The sequence below is a fragment of the Myotis nattereri genome, assembly GCF_964212035.1.
Source record: "Myotis nattereri genome assembly, chromosome: 5".
Classification (NCBI taxonomy): Eukaryota; Metazoa; Chordata; class Mammalia; order Chiroptera; family Vespertilionidae; genus Myotis; species Myotis nattereri.
The window spans coordinates 68,235,258-68,261,233 of record NC_138080.1 but is presented as its reverse complement, the minus strand read 5'-3'; the positions used below and the strand labels follow the sequence as shown (position 1 = coordinate 68,261,233).

The 25,976-nt window shown below is 43.2% G+C and overlaps 1 protein-coding gene across 1 annotated transcript in view; it reads left to right on the top strand.

Annotated features, from left to right (window-relative positions):
* Window positions 1-25,976, top strand: part of ABHD18 (abhydrolase domain containing 18) — a 47,632-nt gene that overhangs the window by 7,894 nt on the left and 13,762 nt on the right. Inside the window, exons 2-7 of the mRNA XM_081091642.1 lie at window positions 6,724-6,831; window positions 7,481-7,565; window positions 19,166-19,266; window positions 22,715-22,793; window positions 22,896-22,990; window positions 25,723-25,740. Of these exons, the coding sequence (XP_080947768.1) occupies window positions 6,740-6,831; window positions 7,481-7,565; window positions 19,166-19,266; window positions 22,715-22,793; window positions 22,896-22,990; window positions 25,723-25,740 (470 nt within the window). The 5' untranslated portion in view covers window positions 6,724-6,739. The remainder of the gene's footprint in view (window positions 1-6,723; window positions 6,832-7,480; window positions 7,566-19,165; window positions 19,267-22,714; window positions 22,794-22,895; window positions 22,991-25,722; window positions 25,741-25,976) is intronic.

Genomic DNA, 25,976 nt, shown 5'->3' with positions numbered 1-25,976 from the left:
AAAGGGAGGGGAAAGACAGAGAGAGAGGGAGAAACATCGATGTTAGATACATGGATTGGTTGCCTCCTGCACAGATCAAGCCTGCAACTGAGGTATATGCCCTTGACCAGAATTGAACCTACAACCCATCAGTCTGCAGGCCAGTGCTCTATCCACTGAGCCAAACCAGCTAGGGCCCAAAAGATTTTAAGGGTGGAAATCTTAGGTGATGTCCCATGTAAGGATCTCTAAAGATTATTCCTTTCAGGGTTGGGGTCTCCACTGATTGATTGGTGGGTGCTAGGGCAGGGGGTCATTATTCAATGCATCTGGTCCTGAGGTCAGTATTGGTATCACTTACCTGGTTTTGCTGCTTTTCTGGGCCTGGAACTTAAATACAACAGAAGCCTAGATGTTATCTCTGGGGAAGAAAGGTGAGGGGGTCTAAACTGAGCAGAGATGAAAGAGCAAGGCATCCAAAGCACATGGCCAGCAATATGCCAGGGGAAGAAAGGTCACTCTGGGAATGAGGTCCTGCCCGATAATTGTTCCTTGCTAGGCACCTGGGACTTTCCATGCTGGTGACCTGTACCTGGCCCATCCTCCTTGCTCTACTCATGTCTTTCTAACTGTCTACCACATCATGATTACAGCTTTATTGTAAAAGATTACAACTTACAAACAGCAAAATGAAAAGGTGAATGAGGCAAGGTATAGGAGTGAATATGGAGCTTCCATGCCCTCTCTCACACATGTTCAGTAACCAAGAAACTCTACCAAGCCCCAGTGTCCAGATTTCTTATTGAGTGTTCATGATTTTTATCTCATTGGTCATGTGATTAAACTTCACCCAGCTCCCTTTTCCTCCAGGAGATCAGGCTGGCCCAAAATCAATCCTCCAATCAAATGATTGTTTTTTTTCTGGTAATTAGCCAGAAACTATCCAGAGACTTTTTAGGGATGCTCCAGGAGTCTCCTCATTAGCATAACAAAGGCACTCTATCAGAAAATTCCAAGGGTTTTAGGAACTCCAAGCCAAGAATTGGGATAAAAACAGATACATACATCCTTTATTATATAACACTAACATTTACCCTCCAAGAAAAGCATAGTCCAGCAATTTGAACATATGCTACATATAATTTATTGATTTTAATGATTGCACTAAAGTACAAATGTGTATAATGAGGACAGCATTTCAGAAAACAGTTTGCCTTTTAACATTTGTTTAATGAATAAGAAACAAAACATTAAGAGGCAATGGTTTCTATTTTTTTGTTTTTTTGTGGCTATGTGAATGGAAAAATATACACAAATATATATAGACAAACTTTCAAAGCTCATTTGCTTATAAGCAAATTTATTCAGGTTTATAGAATTTATTTTCTTTGTTTTTCTATTAGTAGGAAAATGTTAAAAAGCTAATTGTCATCTCAGGTATTAAAAGCCCTGAGTGGGTTAGACCAGATATTCTATTCAAATGCTAAGAAGTACAGTTGGTTTCTCCTCGTGTGTAAGACAATCTTTGATGTGGCCCTCCTGATCCCATCCCTTGATATTCAAGCCTCTGTAATTTCTTCCCTTTGAGTGTGGGCAGTACCTGTGATTTGCCTTCTAAACAATAGAATATGGCAACAGCGATTGGATGTCACTCCCATTGAAACCAGGCAACCAATTGGTCTGGGCTGCCTGTCACTACTTGAGCCAATTAAGCATAGACAGGGTTGAATCATATAGGAGCATCCTATATAATAAAAGAGAAACATGTAAATTGACTGACCCTCTGCTACACTCACCAGCCAATCAGGAGTGGGTATGCAAAATAACCTGCCCAAAAAAGTGGGTTAATTTGCATATACAAGCACTGGGCGGAGAGCAGAGCTGGAGAGCCGGTAGCTTGAGGGGATGTGACTCCCTGGGTCACACCCCCAAGCTGCCGGGCGGAGAGCAGAGCAGGAGAGCTGGCGGAGAGTGGAGTAGCATGGGGAACTTGGCTCCCCAAGCCGCCAGAGGGAGAGCAGAGAGGGAGAGCTGTCAGCTTGGAGGACTTGGCAGAGTGGGAGGCCGGGAAGGATACAGGGCAGGAAAGGAAAACTAAGAGCATGGGGAGCACCAGGAATTCTGGGAATAGTAGTTCTGGTGGCAGCCCCAGGATCAGAAGCGGAAGCCCAGAGCACTGGGAGCACCAGAAATGCTGGGAATCATAGTTCTGGTGGCAGACGGATCTCCTAGACCAGTGATGGTGAATCTATGACACGCATGTCAGAGGTGACACGCGAACTCATTTTTTTGGTTGATTTTTCTTTGTTAAATGGCATTTAAATATATAAAATAAATATCAAAGATGTAAGTCTTTGTTTTACTATGGTTGCAAATATCAAAAAATTTCTATATGTGACACGGCACCAGAGTTAAGTTAGGGTTTTTTTGTTTTTGTGTGTGTGTTTTTTTTTTATGCTTGTCTCCAAGACCTGACACTGAGAGCCACCATCAGGTAGTCAGTGTGCTGGCAGTGGGGCTGCTGTAGCATTGGAATGGACCCCATTAACCACAGCGCTTAAGTTAGGGTTTTTCGAAATGCTGACACGCCAAGCTCAAAAGGTTCGCCATCACTGTTCACTAGAGCAGTGGTTCTCAGCCTTCTGGCCCTTTAAATACAGTTCCTCATGTTGTGGTGACCCCCAACCATAAAATTATTTTCGTTGCTACTTCATAACTGTAATTTTGCTACTGTTATGAATCATAATATAAATATCTGATATGCAGGATCATAATGTAAATATCTGATATGCAGGATGGTCTTAGGTGACCCCTGTGAAAGGGTCGTTTGACCCCCAAAGGAGTCGCGACCCACAGGTTTAGAAGTGCTGCTAGAGCAAAGTGAGCCTGGAGTAAGTTACTGTTGCAGTGGGGGATGGAGGGAAAGCAAAGGTGAGAGACATAAGTAAAATCAGAGTGTCTAAGAAAAATTAAAGGGAAGATATCCTAAAACTTCCAGGAAATGTCCACCAATGAAGCAAAGAAAAAAAATGCCTCTATTATTCTGTGAGCAACAAACCAAACTGGATTGGGGGTCTCAGACAATTCGCTCATATGATTGCAAAGACAGACAGAAACTCCTGGATTGGAGAGGGCTCCCCTGAGGGCTCCCAGATTGGAGAGGGTGCAGGTCAGGCTGAGGGACCCCCAAGTCCCCCCAGGGCATGAATGTCGTGCACCGGGCCTCTAGTTTATTTCAATAATGCCAGCAGTACGGGAGAGCAGCAGGTCATCCATGAAAATCTGCTCTGCACCTTCCCCTCATAAGCCAATTTATTTGGGGTAGGACAAAGATTACAAGGGGATGTAGGCAAAAGAATAAGAATGGGTATAATAATTACAGGCACTGTGGGTGGGACTCCCTTATCTTTCCATGATAATGGCCTAAATTCCAAGGATGACTCCGTGATCCCTTGGGCATACAACTCCCAGCCAGGTTAGAATATGCTGTCTTTCAGGATCCCCAAAAGACCATCAGGGAGCTGAGTCCGATGCAAAAGCAAAAGAGCCTTTATTCGAGCTAGCTCGAGCTCCCCGTCCACCACACTCGCCGACGCAGCGGCAGGAGGGAGAGAGAGAGAGAGAGAGAGAGAGAGAGAGAGAGAGAGCTCTGTGGGGTAAGGGGTTTTATAGGGGGGTTGGAGTAAGGGGAGAAGAGAGGACTGTGGGCCCTGCCGATTGGCCAGGCACAAGTCGGGGTCTTGTTACACAGGATGTGGTTGTGTCTATGGCGCGCACTTCCCTTGATTATCATTGGTTAGTTTAAAGAAATCCTAGGTGTGGCTAGCAGAGGCTTGGGCTTCCGGGAAGAAGCTCCTTGCTGAGCACATGGCTAATGGCTGCTGCCCAAAAATGGAGGATCCGGGGCAAGATGGAGGGCGTAGCCCTCGCCCTTTCAGAATGACACTCGCTTAGTTACATTAAGTTATGTAAGACTTGCTAGCCACTAGCTTTCATTCTCCTGTTGGCCTTAAAGAAGAAAGCTGCCATATTGTGAACTTCCTGTGAAGAGAGTCATGTGGTAGGGAACCATGGAAAGCTCCTGGGAGCTGAGACTAGCAACTTTCCTATGCAGGTATTGTGTGGATATAAGTTTTCAACTTATGTGGGTAAATACTTAGGAGTATGATTGCTAGATTGTATCATGACTATGTTTAGTTTTGTAAGAGAAACTGCCAACTGTTTTCCAAAGTGGCTGTGTCATTTTGCATTCCTACTAATAACAAGTGAGACTTCTTGTTTATCCAAGACCTTTCCAGCATTTGATTTTGTAAATTTTTTGGATTTTGGCCATTCTAATGATTGAGTAGTAGTGACTTACTGTTTTAATAATGACATGTAATGTGGGACATCTTTTCATATGCTTACAGGGTGGGACAAAGGTAGGTTTATAATTATTCTTATGGAAAATAATGCAATAATCTACACTAATAAAAGAGAAACATGGTAATTGGCATACGACCGCTACCCTTCCCATTGGCTAATCAGCGAGATATGCAAATTAACTGTCAGCAAAGATGGCAGCCGGCAGCCAGGCAGCTGAGAACAGGAGGCTTGGTTGCCCCAGCAATGGAGGAAGCCAAGGTTCCCCGTCTGCAGCTGCGGGGCTCTGAGCTCCTAAAGCAACAACTCCAAAAGATACAATGTTTCAATTATAGAAGCTAAAAGATGGCGGTTAATTTGCATACTCAGGCTCTAAGCAGAGCGAACGAAGCCAAACAGCGCTGAAGCGGCAGGGCAGAGAGGCCTCAGGGACCCGGGATCAGCGGAGCCGAGAGGCCTCAGGACCCTGGGATCAGCGGAGCCGCGAGGCCTCCCGGCCCCGGGATCAGCGGAGCCGAGAAGCCTCCTGGCCCGGGGATCAGCGGAGCCGAGAGGCCCCCGGCCTGGGATCAGCGGAGCCATGAGGCCTCCCGGCCCCGCGATCAGCGGAGCTGAGAGGCCTCCCGGCCCCGGGATCAGAGGAGCCGCGAGGCCTCAGGACCCCGGGATCAGGGGAGCTGAGAGGCCACCCGGCCCCCAGATCAGCAGAGCCGAGAGGCCTCCCGCCTCCCAGATCAGCGGAGCCGAGAGGTGACCCAGCCCCGTGATCAGCGGAGCCCAGTGGCCTCCCGGCCGGGATCAGCAGAGCCTCGAGGCCTCAGGACCCCCGGATCAGCAGAGCCGAGAGGCGTCCTGGCCCCTGGATCAGCGGAGCAGCAAGGCCTCCCAGCACTGGGGTCAGTGTGACAGGGGGTAGTGACCAAACCCCTGATCGCCCTGCGGGCTCTGGGTGTGACAGGGTGCGGAGCCCCAACCCTCTGATCGGCCCTGCTCTGTGTGTGACATGGGGGAGCTCCCCAACCCCCTGATGGGCCCTGCTCTGTGTGTGACAGGGTACGGAGCCCCAACCCCCCTGATGGGCCCTGCTCTGTGCGTGACAGGGGGCAGCACTGCAACCTCCCTATGGACCCTGCCTTGAGTGTGACAGGGGGCGGTGCCCCAACTCCCCAATTGGCCCTGCTCTGAGCCCGACCAGGGGCTGCACCTAGAGATTGGGCCTGCCCTTTGCCATCTGGGAGCAGGCCCAAGCCAGCAGGTCGTTATCTCCTGATGGGTCCCACACTGCGAGAGGGACCTCCTCTCCCCACCCCAAGTGCACAAATTTTTGTGCACCGGGCCTCTAGTTAATAAATAAAAATGCAAGAATGAACTGTGTTTTGCATACTCACAGCTGTATACTTTTGCTGCACCCTGTATTTTCCATCTGTACACCTTCTTTGGTGTGGTGTTTTTTCAGTTCTTTTGCCCAGTTTTTTAAATGGGTATTTTTTTTCCTTATTGCTGAGTTTTAATAGTTCCTTGTATATTTTGGGTACAAGTCCTTTTATCAGATAGGTGTTTTGCAAGTATTTTCTCACAGTCTTTGGCTTGTCTTCTCATTTCTTAATGGAGTTTATTTTTAATAAATGTTCATTGAATGAACCAATTTCTTTAAATATGTAGAATATCAGCTATATTTTCTGATTATACTGTTACAGGAATTCTTCTGAGTGTTAATAGTTTTGCTTTTTGCACTTAGCTCTCTAATCCTGATCCACGTGTGTGGAATTTTTTTGTGTACTAAGTGTGAGGTGTTGGGAGGTTTACATGAGAACATGTGCATTTTTATGTGTGTAGTTTTCTGAATGGTTCCTGGCAAATAATGCAAAACTGTATAAGTTTTAGCCACTACTATTGTTACCCAACAAATACTGATTTTTTTCCTCTGAGTCACTGTGCTGAGAATGGGAAGGAAGATCCTACACTCAATAATTCACAGTTTAGTGAAGCTCAGGGCTCTACTTCATCTTTTCTACTTTTATCTAAGTTCTTTTTTTGTTTTTTGGTACCTTAATTTTTCTTCAGTTTCACTGAGATGATTGATGTATAACATTGTGTTAAACTGTATAAAAATAATGATCTGATATATGTATATATTGTGAAATGATTACCAATAAGTTTAGTTAACTAAACTTGTAAGTTTTTCTTGTGATGAGTGTTTTTAGGATAAGATAAATAATTGCAACATGGTAACTACAGTAATACATACTGTATTATATATTAGAGAGTTACTAAGAGTGGATCTATTTTTAATTTTTACCTGGTATTTAAAGTGATGGTCAGAAAACTGACCTGCTGCCTAAAACAAAATATTTTAAAGTAATTTAAAATTTTGTTTCATAGATGTTGGTTACTACTGATGGGTGTGAGTAAGTTAGATGTTTTATACCGGAGACTTCTCCTTACAAAACTTTTTATCAGAGGATGGGGAAGGCCAGAGGATCTTAAAAGGTAAAATTTTTTCTGAATGCTTGTTCTGACTTTGTTTTAGTAAACATTTAAAATTTTATTTCACTTTTAAAGTTCTTTGCTATAAATATAAAGTGATTGGAAAATTAAGTATTAAACAATATAAAAAATGAAATTATTTCCTTTTCTCTTTTCTCCATTTAATTTACTTCCCTTGTTTTAACCCACATAATCATAAATTGAATTAGTTTAAAAGTCATTCAGTTGTGGAAATAAAGAGCTCTCAGAAATACAAGTTAGATTATTAACTTTAATAATTTTTTAATTGATTTAGAGTTTCCAGAGACTGAGCATTCCTGGGTAAATTGAAATTGTAATGACTATGAAACTGGGATATACTGTATAGCTCATGTGAACATATGGACTTAAAATAAATTTTCAAGATTTGTGCTTTTAATTTTGAGTCTTTTATATGTTAATTACTTTCTGAACAATGATATTTCTCACATTTTTCTGAGATACAATGTCCAGCTTGCAAAAGACCAACAACCTACTCTTTTTCTTTGTTGACTAAAATTAAATTTTAGCATGTTTTATGACCTGGACTTAGTAATTTTTACTCACTATTCATCAGTCTCAACATATGGCTATACTAATTTTTTTTTCCTTTTGTTCCCCTTTACCATAACAGACTCTTCGAATTCAGAAAGATAATTGGAAATCGAGAAAGATGTCAGAATCTGGTTTCAAGTGATTATCCAGTATACATCGATAAGGTAGTAAAATGAAATAAATGTATTTATAGAAATTCTGTTTTAACATAAATATGTGACAAGAATAGGTGGAGGGGCAGGGCCTGGAAGAGATTCACCTAAGAGCTTATATGCATATATGCATAACCTGTGGCAAAGGAAGGCAGGGGCAGAATGGAGGAGGTCATTGGGGGGGAAAAGAAGACATCTGTAATATTTTCAACACTAAAGATAAATTTTTTAAAAGAATAGGTTGAATGTTAAGAGTATAACAGTAAACACTAGAACATGAGTACACAGTATAGGTTTTTCATTTAATATTTTTAAAATGCTATGTGTTTCCTAACTGGATGCTTATAATAATTAAATTCATTTATGCTTAGGAGCATATACTTGCCTAAATATAAGAAAACTAGAGGCCTGGTGCATGGATTCATGTACTAATGGGGTTCTCTCTCCCTGGCCTGTAGGGATTGGCTGAAACCAGCTCTCCAACATCCTCTGATGGATCCTGGATTGCAAGAGGGCACAGGCCAGGTCAAAGGACCCCATCAGTGCACAGTTGGGGCTGGGGAGGGACCGCAGTAGGTCTCCAGGTTGTGTCCGGCCTGTCTCACCTAGTCCCGATCAAGCTAACCTACCAGTTGGAGCATCTGCCCCCTGGTGGTCAGTGCATGTCATAGCGACTGGTCAAAGGGTCGAATGAATGGTTGGACACTTAGCATATTTGGCTTATATTATATAGGATATTAAGGACTGGATCTTTTTGAACCTCATTTTTTATCTTTAGGCTTACGGGAGTTAAATTATTCAGCATTTCAAAAAAATTGGCAGTAACACAGGGAAGTACTCTAGTTGGAGAATCACTACGTGAGAAGTTATTAGCAAAAATAACTCTTAAATAACATCAGGGAAATGGTATGGGATATAGTTAATTGCTGAGAAAAATGATAGAAAGAAGATGCTGTAATACTAGAGAAGTTGAAATATACAGCTTGTCCTTGAATAATGTCGTTTTGTTATAATGTTAATGAGATGCTGCAGAAACTTAACTCTTATTTATATCAATTAGCCGATGGTAAAATTGGTTTCCTTATAAAGTCACAGAATCTATCAAAGATGTTAAGTGAGGAACTACTGTATTTGAAATAGTTTTGTTTTTAAGCAACCACATGATTTTCTGGAAAATATTTCTAGGTTTATGAACTTGGATACTATTGGGAGGGGTTACAAATGGGTGGGCTTCACATTTCTCATTGCCATCAACCAAAGTAACTCTACTTTCATCTTTTTATATAGGATAACTTTAGAAGATTTCATTTTTCAAAAGTGTTCCATAGCTAAAGACAAAATTTTAATTGGCAATTCCTCCTCTACACAATCTAACTGTTCCTTCTGAATTTAGAACATTTCTCCCTCAATTTTTACTAAGAATATCTGTTTTCTTTATTTTTCCTATTAAAAATCATAGGCTTGAAATAAATTTAAAGTATGCCAAGTAAAAATCAAAATTCTAATTTCTAAATCGATTTCCTCCCAAGGAAGAGATTTTGGAATGCATACTTCCAGATTTTCTTTCTCTCTACACCACCTCTCTCTCACCCTCTCTCTGTTTTTAAGAAGCCAGATATAGTTCATTATACCGTAAAATTCACACTTCAAAAGTGTACAAATTCAGCACTTTTTTTATTACATTCCCAAGATGGACAACCATTACTTCTATCATTGTCTCATTCTAGAACATTTTTATTGCTCCAAAGAGAAACCTTTTGCCTAATAGCTGTCATTTCTCATTTCCCCAGACTCTTACCTGCTGGCAATCACTAACCTACTTTCTCTATGGATTCACCTATTCTGTACATCTATCTACACTAATAAAAGAGAAAAATGGTAATTGGCGTACGGCGCTACCCTTTTCATTGGCTAATCAGGGCTATATGCAAATTAACTGCCAACTAAGATGACAGTTAACTGCCAACAAGGATGGCGGCTAATTTGCATATGTAGGCACAACGCAGGGAGGTGAAAGGGAAAGCAGGAAGAAGCCCCCTGCCACTGACAGTGATCGGAAACCCAGGGGGGAGGTAAGAGCTGGGGGGCAGGGCAAAGGCGGCCCCCCAGCCGTGCTCGGAGAATCAGGCACCTTTGCCACCCTGGCCAGTGATAGCAGGAAGTAGGGGTGGAGCCAGCGATGGGAGCTGGGCACGGTCGAAGCTGGCAGTCCCGGGAGCTAGGGGTCCCTTGCCTGGGCCTAAAGCGGAGCCCACGATCGCGGGGCCACTGCAGCTGCGGGTCCCCACTGCCCGAGCCGGACGCCTCAGCCAGAGGTGTCCTGCAGGGGCAGGGGCGGAGCCCGGGTGATCGCGGCGCCCCCCGCTGCCGGCCGGCCGGATGCCTCAGCCAGAGGCGTTAGGCCTGGGCAGAGGCGGAGCCTGCAACCACGGGGAGCTGGGCGTCCCCTGCCCAGGCCTAATGCCTTGCCCAGAGGCGTTAGGCCTGGGCAGGGGCAGAGCGGGAGTTCGCGGGGAGCTGGGAGCCCCCAGCCCAGGCCTAATTCCTCAGCCAGAGGCGTTAGGCCTGGGCAGAGGTGAAGCCTGCAACCGCGGGGAGCTGGGGATCCCCTGCCCAGGCCTGACACCTCTGCTGGAGGCCTCAGGCCTGGTCAAGGGGCCGATCCGGTGATTGGTGATCAGAGGGTGATGAGGGTCAACTCCTCTGGCCGAGGCATCAGGCCAGGGTGGGGGGCAGAGCCGGGGATTGGAGGGATATGATGGTCCCCTTGCCCAGGCCTGAAGCCTGGGTCAGAGGCGTCAGGCTTGGGTGGGGGGTGGAGCAAGCGATCAGAGGGAGATGGGGGTCCCCTGCCCAGGCATGATTCCTGGGCCAGAGGCCTCAGGCCTGGGCGGGGGCCAGAGCCAGTGATCGGGGGGAGATGGGGGTCCCCTGTCCAAGCCTGACACCTCTGGTGGAGGCGTCAGGCCTGGGCAAGGGGCCGATCAGGCAATCGGAGGGTGATGGGGGTCTATGCCTCTGGCCGAGGCATCAGGCCTGGGCAAGGGGCAGAGCCAGCAATTGGAGGGGTCTGGGGGTCCCCTGCCCAGGCCTGATGCCTGGGCCAGAGGCATCAGGCCTGGGCTGGGGGCAGAACCAGTGATGGGGGAAATGAGGGTCCCCTGCCCAGGCCTGACACCTCTGTCAGAGACGTCAGGCCTGGGCAAGGGGCCGATCCTGCGATTGGAGGGTGATGGGGGTCAACGCCTGAGGGCTTCCAGTATGTGAGAGGGGGCAGGCTGGGCTGAGGGACCCCACACACACACACACCAGTGCACGAATTTCGTGCACCGGGCCCCTAGTATATATATAAAGTCTAAGCAACTGGTAGCTATGATGTGCACTGACCACCAGGGGGCAGACGCTCAGTGCAGGAACTGCCCCCTGGTGGTCAGTGCACTCCTATGGGAGTGCCACTCAGCTGACAGATGGGCACCAGACACCAGGCTAGCAGGAGCAGCAGTCAGCCCCGGCTTGGGCTCCTCCCTGCCCGCCTGCCACTTCGCACACTACTTTGTGCTGTGTGGGATCCATGCAGACAGTGGGCTGGATCCCAGTGAGCTGGCTGGTAAGGCTGGCCTGCTGCAGTGCAGAGGACCACTGATCCCTGCAGGCCAGGCCGAGGGACCTCACCTCTAGTTTCATATAAATGGAATCATGTAATATGGGGCCCTGTGTGTTTGGCTTATTTCACTTAGGAAGGTTTTATGATTCATCCATGTTGAGTGATGGCTGAATCATATGAATGTGTGATATTTGTCCATTTATTAGTTAATAGGCAGTTGTGTTATTTCTGTTTCTTACTATTATGAATAATAGTGCTACAAACATTCATATACAAATGTTTTTGTGGATATATGTTTTAAATTCTTTGGGTATATATTGAAGAGTGAAATTGTTGGCTGATATGATCACTCTATCTTTTTTTTAACAAACTGCGTTTTTCCCAAAGTGCACCATTTTACATTCCTACAAGCAATGTATATTATTTCTAATTTCTTGATATTCTCATGCTATATGTGCTTTTTCTAACCATCTTAGTGTCTATGAAGTGTATTTTATTGTGATTTCTAAAACATTTATCTTTATTTTTGAAAGTATTATAGATATCTCTTTTTTTTCCCATTGACCCCCACCACTCCGTACCTGCTCCACCCAAGCCTTCACCACACTATTGTCTATGTCCATGAGCTATTTATATATATAGTACCTATAAATTCCCCAGTTAATCTCCCACCCACCCCCGCCTCCTCTCTGAGATTCATACTTCTGTTCCATGTTTCCATGTCTCTGGATCTATCTTGTTCATCAATTTATTTTGTTCATTAAATTCACATATGAGGCAGAAACCAAGATGACGGCATAGGTAAACACCAGATATTGCTGCCTCCCACAAAAAATTCAAAAATACAGCTAAAAGAAAAAAAGGACATCATCCAGAACCACAGGAAGGCTGGCTGAGTGGAAACACTACAACTAGAAGGAAAGAGAAAAGCACACTGAGACTCAGAGGAGGTATGGAAGTGCAGCGGTACGGAGGCGCACGTGGCAAGGGCTGGCAACTGTGGACGCGGCTGTCTTTTTGAATCGGGAGGGAGTCACAAGCCCCTGACTGCTCTGAACTCCAGTTCCGGGTGAGTCTCTGGGGACCCAGACTCATACAGGGAGAAACTGGACTGTCTGGCAGTGGACAGAACTCGGAACTTGAGGGCGGCTTTCTGTGCTTGCAGTGATTATGGGGACACTGAGACACGGGGCCCCTTAGGGCTGGGCTGAGGATCAGCCATAGCTGCTTGCTCGGCCCTGTTGATTCCCTGAGACCCCGCCCCACCCAAGCTGTGGCAGAGGCTTTTGCATATGAATGCCCTGGCCCTTTGCAATCTGAAAATTACCTAACAAACTGCAGCTGGGCCAGACAGACCCAGAACTTCCAAGAGAAGGTCCAAGGCCCCACAGCAGCTTGCATTGCTTCACAGCTGGGCCTCATTTGGGCACCTCGAAACCCCAAACAAGGAAGGGGAATCTGCATATCTCTTCGTAGCTCCTGCTGGGTAGCCTCAGGCAGAGGCTAAATTAGCACCTCCTTAGATCCAAGAGCCAGTGTACCCAGTGGTCAGAGTGGGACCATCCAGATTACAACTCCTCAGATCTATAAGGGACACACTCAGGGGGCAGACTCAGTGAGCACCAAAGCCCCACTGAAGCAAGTCTTGCCTTATAAGGGTGTCTTCAGCACAGAAGTTCTCCCACCGTAGACACAGTTGACTCTCACAGCCAATTGGACTGGAGGTCAATTCCTCCCAGTGATACCTACAACAAGCAAAGCTTAATTACAACAAGACTGTGCAAAAAGCCCACAAAGGGGTGCACCAAGAGTGTCCACCTCAGGTGATTGGGGAGGCTGAGCCACTGGGCCCTATAGGACACCCAGCACACAAAGCCACTCTACCAACACAGGGAAGCAGCCAAAATGTGGAGACAAAGAAACAGGTCACAAATGACAGAAATGGAGGATATAGAGTTCAAAACCACACTTTTAAGATCTCTCAAGAACTGTCTAGAAGCCGCCGATAAATTTAGTAAGGCACTCGAAAAGACTGGTGAGACCACCGATAAGTATAGTGAGATCCTCAAGAAATCTAATGAGACCCTCGATGTTGTGATAAAGAACCAACTAGAAATTAAGCATACACTGACTGAAATAAAGAATATTATACAGACTCCCAACAGCAGACCAGAGGAGCGCAAGAATCAAGTCAAAGATTTGAAATGCGAAGAAGCAAAAAACACCCAACTGGAAAAGCAAAATGAAAAAAGAATCCGAAAATACGAAGATAGTGTAAGGAGCCTCTGGGACAGCTTCAAGAGTACCAACATCCGAATTATAGGGGTGCCAGAAGATGAGAGAGAGCAAGATATTGAAAACCTATTTGAAGAAATAATGACAGAAAACTTCCCCTACCTGGTGAAAGAAATAGACTTACAAGTCCAGGAAGCACAGAGAACCCCAAACAAAAGGAATCCAAAGAGGACCACACCAAGACACATCATCATTAAAATGCCAAGAGCAAAAGACAAAGAGAGACTCTTAAGAGCAGCAAGAGAAAGAAACTCAGTTACCTACTAGGGAATACCCATACAACTGTCAGCTGATTTCTCAACAGAAACTTTGCAGGCCAGAAGGGAGTGGCAAGAAATATTCAAAGTGATGAATACCAAGAACCTACAACCAAGATTACTTTATCCAGCAAAGCTATCATTCAGAATTGAAGGTCAGATAAAGAGCTTCACAGATAAGGAAAAGCTAAAGGAGTTCATCACCACCAAACCAGGATTATATGAAATGCTGAAAGGTATCCTTTAAGAAGAGGAAGAAGAGAAAAAGGTAAAGATACTAATTATGAACAACAAATATGCATCTATCAACAAGTGAATCTAAGAATCAAGTGAATAAATAATCTGATGAACAGAATGAACTGTTGATTATAATAGAATCAGGGACGTAGAAAGGGAATGGACTGACTATTCTTGGGGGGGAAAGGGGTGTGGGAGATGCGGGAAGAGACTGTACAAAAATTGTGCACCTAGGGATGAGGACAGTGGGGCGGTAAGGGCAGAGGGTGGGGTGGGAACTGGGTGGAGGGGAGCTATGGGGGGAAAAAAGAGGAACAAATGTAATAATCTGAACAATATAGATTTACTAAAAAAAATAAAATAAAATAAAAATAAAAAACTTCCCCTACCTGGTGAAAGAAATAGACTTACAAGTCCAGGAAGCACAGAGAACCCCAAACAAAAGGAATCCAAAGAGGACCACACCAAGACACATCATAATTAAAATGCCAAGAGCAAAAGACAAAGAGATAATCTTAAAAGCAGCAAGAGAAAAAAAGTCAGTTACCTACAAGGGAGTACCCATACAACTGTCAGCTGATTTCTCAACAGAAACTTTGCAGGCCAAAAGGGAGTGGCAAGAAATATTCAAAGTGATGAATGCCAAGAACCTACAACCAAGATTACTTTATCCAGCAAAGCTATCATTCAGAATTGAAGGTCAGATAAAGAGCTTCACAGATAAGGAAAAGCTAAAGGAGTTCATCACCACCAAACCAGTATTATATGAAATGCTGAAAGGTATCCTTTAAGAAGAGGAAGAACAAGAAAAAGGTAAAGATACGAATTATGAACAACAAATACACATCTATCAACAAGTGAGTCTAAAAATCAAGTGAATAAATAATCTGATGAACAGAATAAACTGATTATAATTAAAAAAAATTCACATATGAGTGAGAGAATGTGATCCTTATCTTTCTCTGACTGGTTTATTTCACTTTACATAATACTCTCTAGGTCCCTCCAGGATGTCTCAAAGGGTAAGAGATCCTTCATTTTTATAGCTGCATAGTATTCCATGGTGTGAATGTACTACAGCTTTTTTACCCACTCTTCTACTAACAGGCACCTGGGCTGTTTCCAGATCTTAGCTATTGTAAATCGTGCTACTATGATAGGGATGCATATATTCTTTCTGATTGGTGTTTAGGATTTCTTAGGATAAATTCCCAGAAATGGGATCACTGGGTCAAATGGCAGTTCCATTTTTAATTTTTTGAGGAAACTCCATACTGTTTTCCATAGTGGCTGCACCAGTCTACATTCCCACCAGCAGTGTAGTAGGGTTCCCTTTTCTCTACAACCTAGCCAACACTTGTCCTTTGCTGATTTGTTGATGATTTTGGTATGCCTTTCCCTAATGACTATGATGTTGAGCATTTGTATGTGCTTATTGGCCATTTGAGTGTCTTCTTTGGAGAAATATTTATGAAATACTTGCCTTTTTGTTTTGTTTTTTGCATGTCACTAGCCTGGTGACTAACTATTCCGTAGTAGGGCCACAGTCAGTTTATAAGGTCAAGAGTTGCTCTTCAAGGACTCTAGCACAATAAGGCAATAGCTAATACCCAAGCATGACTCTAGAGCAGGGGTGGGCAAACTTTTTGACTCGAGGGCCACAATGGGTTCTGAAACTGGACCGGAGGGCCGGAACAAAAGCATAGATGGAGTGTTTGTGTGAACTAATATAAATTCAAAGTAAACATCATTACATAAAAGGGTACGGTCTTTTTTTTTTTTTTTTTAGTTCATTTCAAACGGGCCGGATCCGGCCTGTGGGCCATAGTTTGCCCACGCATGCTCTAGAGACTGCCTGTTTTTAATTGGGCTATTCATCTTATCGTTGAGTTGTAGCTTGCTTAATTTTTAAACCAATATTATGTTTGGCTCTAAAATTGGTTTTTATCTTACCAAATTCCCAATTTTCCTAACACTATTTATTGAATTATTATTTCCTTCACATTAGTTTGTACTGTCTTCTTTATCAAATAGTTTGTTTTTCAAAAATACATACGAAAAAAAACTTTAAAACTATATTTGCAGGCAAAAAGATGAATGAAATGTAAAGACTTCTTGATTTAAAAATTTCACATTATCCATGTTAGGTTTTCTTACCATTTTTTTTAAAATGCAGTACAATCCTGATTAAAACATTCAATTTAGAACTTAGGTCCATAAAAGGCTCCTAAAATAATTTTTGGAAGAACCATGAGAGTACAATCAGATCAGAAATACCGGAACAGGAAGATTGATAAGTAACAACTGTTTTAGTAATATATCAGTGGGTATTGTAAAGTTGCTGCATGATCAACCGAGCATGCTATTGGTTCAGAAATAAAAGATAGGCTAATAAGACCTAATGAAGGATTGAAAATAATATGCCATAATTTATGTAAATTTATTTCATAGTAAAGCAGCTTTTTTGTTGTTGTTAATCTTCACCCACGGATATTTTTTCCATTGATTTTTTTAGAGAGAGTGGAAGGGAGGAGGGGAGAGAGACAGAAAGAACATCACTGTGAGAGAGACACATTGATGGTTTGCCTCCAGCACACAGGGCCAACCCAGGGACATGCTCTTGACTGGGAATCAAACCTGAGACCCTTCAGTACCTTGGCAGATGCTCTAGCCACTGAGCAAAGCCACCGAGGGCTAGTATTTGTGTTTTTTGTTTTTTTTTTAATATATTTTTTTTATTGACTTCAGAGAGGAAGGGAAAGGGAGAGAGAGATAGAAACATCAATGATGAGAGAGAATCTGAACGGCTGCCTCCTGCACGCTTCCCACTGGGGATCCAGCCTGCAACCCAGCATGTGCTCTTGACCGGAATCAAACCCAGGATCCTTCAGTGCGGAGACTATCCACTGAGCCAAACCAGCTAGGGTGAATTTGTTTTTTAAATAAAGCTAGACAAGGTATGTTTTTTTGTTTGTTTGTTTCTGATTTTAATGGCAATATGTGGTGCTTTAATGCTAATTTAATTTTTACTACTGGCTTGATAAAAAAAAAAAATTCATTAAAAAAAAACACAACTATTTGCCCTAGTCAGTTTGGCTCAGTGGATAGAGCATCGGCCTGTGGCCTGAAACATCTTGGATTCAATTCCAGTCAAGGCCACATACCTCAGTTGCAGGTTCCTCACCGACCAGGACCCTGGTCAGGGCATGAAGGAGGCAACCAATCAATGCCTTTCTCGAACCTCTACATTTCTTTCTTTCCCTCTCTCTTTCACTTTCTCTAAAACTCAATGGAAAAATACCCTTGGGTGAGGATTAAAAACAAAAACAAAAACAAAAAAACAACTATTTGAGGGAGGAAAAGTTTAGATATTATATATTAGCAAATTCCTTTGACATATATGTAAATGCTATATTTCTCCTTATGTGATACGTTGACGTAACTTATTACATCAGTAGATTGCCTAAAAATTAGCCATGCTAACATATTTTATATCAGCCCTTATTTGATTGTAGTAAATTATTCTTACAATTTGTAAATTGTTCATATGTTTACTTTTATATTGTCAAATTATTCTAACTGGTATTTTATTTGGCGTTATTGTATATGATTGTGTAAATGAAGTTTATTTACAGTTTACTTTTCCAACTAGACTGTAGTAAAAGATACTGAAGGAAAAGGAATGTGTGTGAATCAGAGCCAGGTCCTTAGAAAGCAGTATGTGGCAAAAACGATAGATAGTAGGCACTGGAGAAAAGGGTTTTACTGAATGGAAATTTTTTATAAAAAGCACCAATATGCCCTACCTGGTTTGGCCCAATGGATAGAACGTCAGCCTGAGGACTGAAGGGTCCAGGTTCTATTCCGGCCAAGGGCACATGTCTGGGTTGCAGGTTCAACCCCCAGTAGGGGGCATGCAGGAAGCAGCCAATCAGTGATTCTCTCTCATCATTGATGTTTCTATCTTTCTCTCCCTCTCCCTTCCTCTCTAAAATCAATAACATATATATTTTTTTAAAAGGCATCTATACTGCTGAAACCAGTTTGGCTCAGTGGATGGAGCGTTGGCCTGCGGACTGAAGGGTCCCAGGTTCGATTATGGTCAAGGGCATGTACCTGGGTTGCGGGCACATCCCCAGTAGGAGATGTGCAGGAGGCGGCTGATCGATGTTTCTCTCCCATCGATGTTTCTAACTCTCTATCTCTCTCTCTCCCTTCCTCTCTGTAAAAAATCAATAAAATATATTTAAAACAATAAAAATAAAAAATAAAAATAAATAAAAGGCATCTATACTAATAAAAGGGTATATGCTAATTATACCCGACGTCCCTCTGGACAAAGCCACAGTGGCTGCGAGGTCTGGAGAGGGCCAGCAGCCATGGCACGCCGGAAGTTCCACCTTTGTGCATGAGCTGCACAGGAAACACCTTTTCTGACCGCTCATTGGCTAAATTTTCAGTAAGCCACTCGCAGCATTCTTGGTAACTTGGGTAATAAGAATCCAAGAAGGTGATCTAGGGTTTTTCCACCTCACTTCTGGAGGAAAACCGAAGGTCCGCTGCTGGAGGGGCTAAGAAATGTCATATCCTGCCCTAGTCGGTTTGGCTCAGTGGATAGAGCCTTGGCCTGCAGACCACAGGGCCCCAGTTCGATCCCAGTCAAGTCACGTACCTAGGTTGCAGGCTCCTCCCTGCCCCAGGCCCAGGTCAGGGTTCATGCAGGAGGCAACCAGTCAATGTGTTCCTCTCACATTGATGTTCCTCTCTGTCTTTCCCTCTCTCTTCCACACTCTCTAAAAATTAATGGAAAAATATCCTCAGGTGAGGATAAAAAAAAAGAAAGAAATGTCATATCCTATGAAAGAGACATCTTGAAAATGCCTAAAGAAAGTTGTCATTTTTTTGTGATGAAGGGAGAGGAGTCCCTGTTGATGAAAACACCACAGTGGTTGCAAGGGCCGAGGGCCGAAGGCCGGCAGCTGTGGTGGCTGGCATTGGCAGCAGCAGCAGGGTGATGGGGGCGGCACCTTCCCCTGATCAGCCTGGTCACCTCCTCCAAGGGGCCCCCTCATCAATAGGACATCTTTTGAGGGCTCCCAGACTGTGAGAGGGGTAGGCCGGGCACGAATTTTCGTGCACCGGACCTCTAGTATATCTATAATAGACCAAGATATCTTTTTTTACATGTATAAATCTTAGTTTTGTTTTTGTTTTTTTAGATTGAAGAGCAGTCAGACTGTAAGATCCTAGATGGACACTTTGTTTCTCCTATGGCACACTATGTACCTGATATCATGCCAGTTGAATCTATTATTGCAAGGTAAGAATTTTTATTACTAAATAAAAATTCAAAGTACTAAGTTGTTTATGTTACTTTAAGTTATAACAATATCAATGCCATGTTATTTGAAATTACTTAGCATTAATTATAATAATTATGTGACATTATTCCCATTACACATGGGGTGAGGGGAGAGTGAAATTATAGAGCTTTATTATTTTGACATATTCAGTATGCATTTGAACTTAGGCTGTTATCCACTGAAAATATCCTATATAATAAAAGCCTGATATGTTAAGTATGTCCAGTCAACTGGTCAGCCATTCAGCCAATCAAAGTGTGATATGCTAAGGCTGCTCAACTGCTCACTATGATGTGCACTGACCACCAGAGGGCAGATGCTCCAACCAGTAGGTTAGCTTACAGCTGGGATCTGGCCGATTGGGACTGAGCGAGATGGGCGGGACACACCCTGGAGCCCTCCCAGGCTGGCCAACCTCCCATGTCCCTCTCTGGCCCTGATTGTGCACTGGTGGGGTCCCTCAGCCTGGCCTGCGCCCTCTTGCAATCTGGGACCCCTCGAGGGATGTCAGAGACCTGGTTTTGGCTATATCCTGGTTTTGGCCAGGCCGAGGGACCCCATTGGTGCATGAATTTGTGCACTGGGTCTCTAGTACTGTTATAAATATGTTTTGTATAAGTCTCATGGTAACCACAGAACTAAAATCTATAATGTCTGAACAAAAGAGAAGAGAAAAAAGTATAATTATATCACTACAGAAAGTCATCCTATCTAATAAAAGAGAAACATGGTAATTGGCGTACAACCGCTACCCTTCCCATTGGCTAATCAGCGAGATATGCAAATTAACTGCCAGCCAAGATGGCGGCCAGCAGCCAGGCAGCTTGAAACTTACATGAGGCTTGCTTGCTTCAGTGATGGAGGACTCCAACATTCCCCGCCTGCCTTGCCGGCCTCTGAGCCTGCAGTTTAAGAAACATTGTAACAAATATAGAAGTTAAACAAAACCCCAGAAACCAGCTTTCAGCGAGCTGGGATCTCAGAGCTGGAGTTGATACAGAGTTTCAATTATAGAACCGAAACAAACCAGATACTTACTTTCAGCAACTGAGGCCTCAGAGCTGGAGCTAGGCTAAAGCTTGCCCAGAATAAAAAGAAAAAAAGGAGCAGTTGGGAGCTTCAGTCCCAGCCTGAAAACAGCCCTCAGCCCCTCACCCAGACTGGCCAGGCACCCCAGTGGGGACCCCCACCCTGAAGGGTGTATGACCAGCTGCAAACAGCCATCATCCCCTCACCCAGGCTGGCCAGGCACCCCAGTGGGGACCCCCACCCTGATCAAGGACACCCTTCAGGGCAAACCAGCCAGCCCCACCCCGTGCACCAGGCCTCTAGCCTATATAGTAAAAGGTTAATATGCCTCCCAGCACCGGGATCAGTGGAGCCGAGAGGCCTCCCGGCACCGGGATCAGCATGACAGGGGGCAGCGCCCAAACCCCCTGATCGCCCTGTGGCTCTGTGTGTGACAGGGGGCGGGGCTACAACCTCCCTATCCGCCCTGCTCTGTTCGTGACAGGGGAAGGCACCCCAACCCCCTGATCAGCCCTGCTCTGTGCGGGATAGGGGGGAGCTCTCCAACCCCCTGATCGCCCTGCGGCTCTGTGTGTGACAGGGTGCAGCGCCTCAACCCCTGATCGGCCCTGTTCTGTGTGTGACAGAGTGCGGCGCCCCAACACCCCCCCCCCCGCTCCCCACGGGCCCTGCTCTGTGTGTGACGGGGTAGAGCCATAACCTCCCCATTGGCCCTGCCCTGAGTGAGTGGCAGCGCCCCAACCCCCTGATCCGCCCTGCTCTGTGTGTGACAGGGGGCGGTGCCCCAACTCCCCTTCGGCCCTACTCTGTGAGTGACAGGGGGGAGCTCCTCAACCCCCTTATCGGCCCTGCTCTGTGCATGACAGGGGGGAGCTCCCCAACCCCCTGATTGAGACTGCTCTGTGCGTGACAGGGTACGGAGCCCCAACCCCCCTGATGGGTCCTGCTCTGTGCGTGACGGGGTGGCGCCGCAACCTCCCCATCGACCCTGCCTTGAGTGTGACAGGGGGCAATGCCCCAACCCCCCAATCGGCCCTACCCTGAGCGTGACTGAGGGTGGCATCGCAACCTCCCTATCTGCCCTGCTCTGTGCATGACAGGGGAAGGCGCCCCAACTCCCCAATCGTCCCTGCTCTGAGCCCAACCAGGGGCTGCACCTAGGGATTGGGCCTGCCCTCTGCCACCCGGGAGCAGGCCTAAGCCAGCAGGTCGTTATCTCCTGAGGGGTCCCAGACTGCAAGAGGGCACATGCGGGGCTGAGGGACCCCCCCCCCCTTTCCCCGAGTGCACAAATTTTTGTGCACCGGGCCTCTAGTCAAATTATAAAAGAAGAGAAAAAAGATAAAGAAGAAACAAAACACTCGTGAAACAGGCAGAAACAGTGAACAAAATGGCTATAGTAAGTCCATACCTATCAATAATCAGTTTAAATGTAAATGAAATAAGTTCTCCAATCAAAAGACATGGAATGGTTGAATGGATAAAGAAACAAGACCCAGCCCAGCCAGCATGGCTCAATGGTTGAGCATTGACCTAGGAACCAGGAGGTCATGGTTCTATTCCCAGTCAGGGCACATGCCCAGGTTACAGGTTCGATCCCCAATCCCCAGTGTGGGATGTGCAGGATGCAGCCAATCAATGATTCTACATTATCATTAATGTTTCTATCTCTCTTTCCCTCCTCCCACTGCGAATGGAGCCTGCAACTTGAGCATGTGCTCTGACTGGGAATGTTTTTGGTGCATGGGGCGATGCTCAGCCAAGCCATGCTGGCCAGGGCAGAAAAGCAGTTCTTGTTGCCTGAGAATGCAGCCAGAGCCTAAAGACTTAATCATATATATTAATGTCTCTAGCATAAGAAAATTTTATTATGCATTTATAAAGTTGTGGTATTGAACAAGATAAAAAATGATTACAATAAATTCTGTGTCTATATGGTAATTGAATATTTTACTATCCTAACATAAAACAAATTTACAATATCTTTGTTGCCTTTAGGCAAATATTAAATACTCAATTACAATTTTAATGTCAGAATTCTGGAGACTTTTTTCCAAAATAATTTAATTATGAAACTTTCAAGCATTGAAAGTTTGTATTAAAAGCCTTTAAGCCCTGACCGGTTTGGCTCAGTGAATAGAGCGTCAGCCTGTGGACTGAAAGGTCCCAGGTTCGATTCCAGTCAAAGGGCATGTACCTTGGTTGTGGGCACATTCTCAGTAGGAGGTGTGCAGGAGACAGCTGATCGATGTTTCTCTCTCACTGATGTTTCTAACTCTCTATCCCCCTCCCTTCCTCTCTGTAAAATATCAATAAAATATATATTTTTTAAAAGCCTTTAAAAGATAATTAATTGAGGTGCTTTATTTTAAATAGGTTCCAATTTATTGTGCCTAAAGAATGGAATAGCAAATATAGACCCGTATGCATTCATCTTGCTGGAACAGGAGATCATGTAAGACTTTATTATGATATCTAATCCCTAATTTGTCAACATACTCTCCTTAACAGATGTGATTATTATATTCTTTAAATGTGTCCTCTTTTCTTTCCTTAGCATTACTGGAGACGACGAACACTGATGGCTCGTCCTATGATTAAAGAAGCCGGAATGGCTTCTTTGTTGTTAGAAAACCCTTATTATATCCTTTTGTGATACCTAGAAATCTTTTCTCTTATGTATTTATAGATTTAGTCAGCCAAAGGAATGATAGTAGCCAATTTTTCTAAAGCAGTTAAATTTAGTCATCAGTTCAAAAAATACTTAAGAATGAAGTGAAAAATTACTTTTTAGATTGAAGAGCAGTCAGACTTTTAAAAAGCCTTCATGCCTTTTAAAAACTAAAATAAGGATTGTGCTTCTGTTGTATAATAAAGATAAATGGTACTTCTGTTTCCTGTGAGACTTATTTTATGCTGCATTTTAATATTAAGTCAAATGTTTGCTATTAAGGAAACCCTCATGTTTTAAGTGCTTTACAGTTAAGTACCAGTTGAGGTTTAGAACAGTTCTTAACTTAATTTTCAAGATGACGTCAGACTATGTCCAGAAGAAGAAACGAAACTGGCCCTAGCTGGTTTGACTCAGTGGATAGAGGGTCGGCCTGTGGACTGAAGGGTCCCGGGTTCGATTCCAGTCAAGGACACATGCCCAGGTTGCGGGCTTGATATCCCCAGTGGGGGCATGCAGGAGGCAGCCAATCAATTACTCTTTCTCATCATTGATGTTTCTATTTCTTTCTCCCTCCTCCTTCCTCTCTTAAATCAATAAAAATTTATTTAAAGAAAAAGAAACTAAACTGATGCACAAATATAACAAAATGCTCAACATTGCTGGTAATAAGAGAAATGTAAAGTTAAAGCAACACTAACAAGTATTTTAAAAACAAAACAATACTCATGAGCCTATTGTGAAATGGGCACACTTACTACTGATTACTGAATATCAGCTCAACCCCTTGGGAAAGCATTTTTACCACATTGAATCAAGAGCCTTAAAAAGCTTCACATCCCTTGACAGGATGATTCTCTTTCTGGGAAATTTAATCTAAGGATAAAATACTAAAAAAAGAGAAAGTAATAGAAAAGAGAAAAGATAGCTATATAACTTGATGTACAATAGTAAAACATTAGAAATAGCTCGAATGTCCAACAATAGCAACATGGTTGAGAAAACTGGTTCATAATATTGTAATATTATGCAATTGGTTCTATAATGTTCTACCATTTACTGACTGTATGACCATGGACTTGTTAACATAATATTTTAGTACATCAATATTTTTGTTGGCAATGGGAATAGTCTCTTAGGTTATTCAGAGTATTATAGAGTTAATAGAACATTGCCTGGTAAATAATGTGTTCAGTAAATTTTAACAGTTATTATTTTAAAAGTTTATAGCAATGTATGTAAGTATTTATAGTGTAAAAAATGGGATATATAACTCTATGGTATGATATAGGTATACAAAAAAACCTAAAAACAAAACCCATTTAAAATACTGTGGAAAAAAATATTAGGAAAAATACACCGAAATATTAACATAGTTGTCTGTAGATAAACTAAATTTTTTCTAATCCTTTCTGTATTTTCTAAAAAATTTTAAATTGATTTTGGAGAGGTGGGGAAGGAAGAGAAAGAGAGAGAAATATCAATTTGTTGTTCCACTTATTTATGCATTCATTGCTTGCTTGCTTGTATGGAACCTGGAGATGGAACGCTCAACCTTGGTGTATAGGGGTGATGCTCTAACCAATAAGCAACCCAGGTTTTTAGGTTTTCTAAAATAATATAAATGAAAAAATCCAATAAACTGAAGTTGAAGACTGCACAACCCAATAAATAAACTAAAAACATTGAATTGTACACTTCAGATAAATTTTTTAGCCCTGGCCAGTGTGGCTCAGTTGGTTGGAGCATCATCCTGTGTACCAGAGCGATCAGGGCATATACCTTGATTGCAGGTTCCATCCCCAGGGCGCATACAGGAGGCCACCAATGGATGTATCTCTCTCACATTAATGTGTATGTGCCTCTCCCTCTTTTCCTCCCTCTCTAAAATCAATAAAAATTCTTTAAAATAAATTGTTAGTCCCAAAAAGAGAAAAAGAAAAAAAAATTATTATCCCTGTCCTGTGTCTTCAGTGGTTAGAGCATCTGCCTGCAAACCATAAGGCAGTGGTTCTCAACCTTCCTAATGCCGCGACCCTTTAATACAGTTCCTCATGTTGTGGTGACCCCCAACCATAAAATTATTTTCGTTGCTACTTCATCACTGTAATTTTGCTACTATTATGAATCGTAATGTAAATATCTGATATGCAGGATGTATTTTCATTGTTACAAATTGAATATAATTAAAGCATAGTGATTAATCACAAAACAATATGTAATTATATATGTGTTTTCCAGTGGTCTTTGGCGACCCCTGTGAAAGGGTCGTTCGACCCCCAAAGGGGTCGCGACCCACAGGTTGAGAACCGCTGCCATAAGGTTTAATTCCTAGTCAAGGGTGTGTACCTGGGATGCAGGTTCTATCCTGTGTGCAGGAAGTCAACCAATCAATGTGTCTCTTTCACATGGATGTTTCTTTCTCTTTTTCCAACTTCTTTCCTCCCTTCCACTCTCTAAAAATCAATAGAAAAAATATCCTGATGTGAGGATTAATCAAAATAATACTAATACTAATAAATTATTTAAAAAATAAAGCTCTATAAAAGAAAACCATTTGAAAAACCTGAGAACTTCTAAACAGCATATTTCAACTATAAAATAGTTATTTCAGTATTAAATTGTCTTTAACTAATTTAACTTAATGTGTTTTGATACCAGAGAATATTTGTTTTAAAACTTTCTCTTTGACCACATTCTTAAATGGCTGCAGGAAACCCAAGGACCAAATGTAAGTATATATCACCTTCATTTTTGCAGTCTTTATATTGAATTTTCAGCAACATTAAAGTTTTTGGTAGTCTTTGGTTAACCATTTCTAAGTTTAATCTCCAAGTGTTATTGTGGGGAAATTCTGTTATAAAACTATAGTAGGAATGTTAACTTTAATTTTTACTTTAAGCTTTTTGCATTTTAAATGTATGATAAAGAGATAAATTTTTAATAGGTTTACTGAAGATATATTTT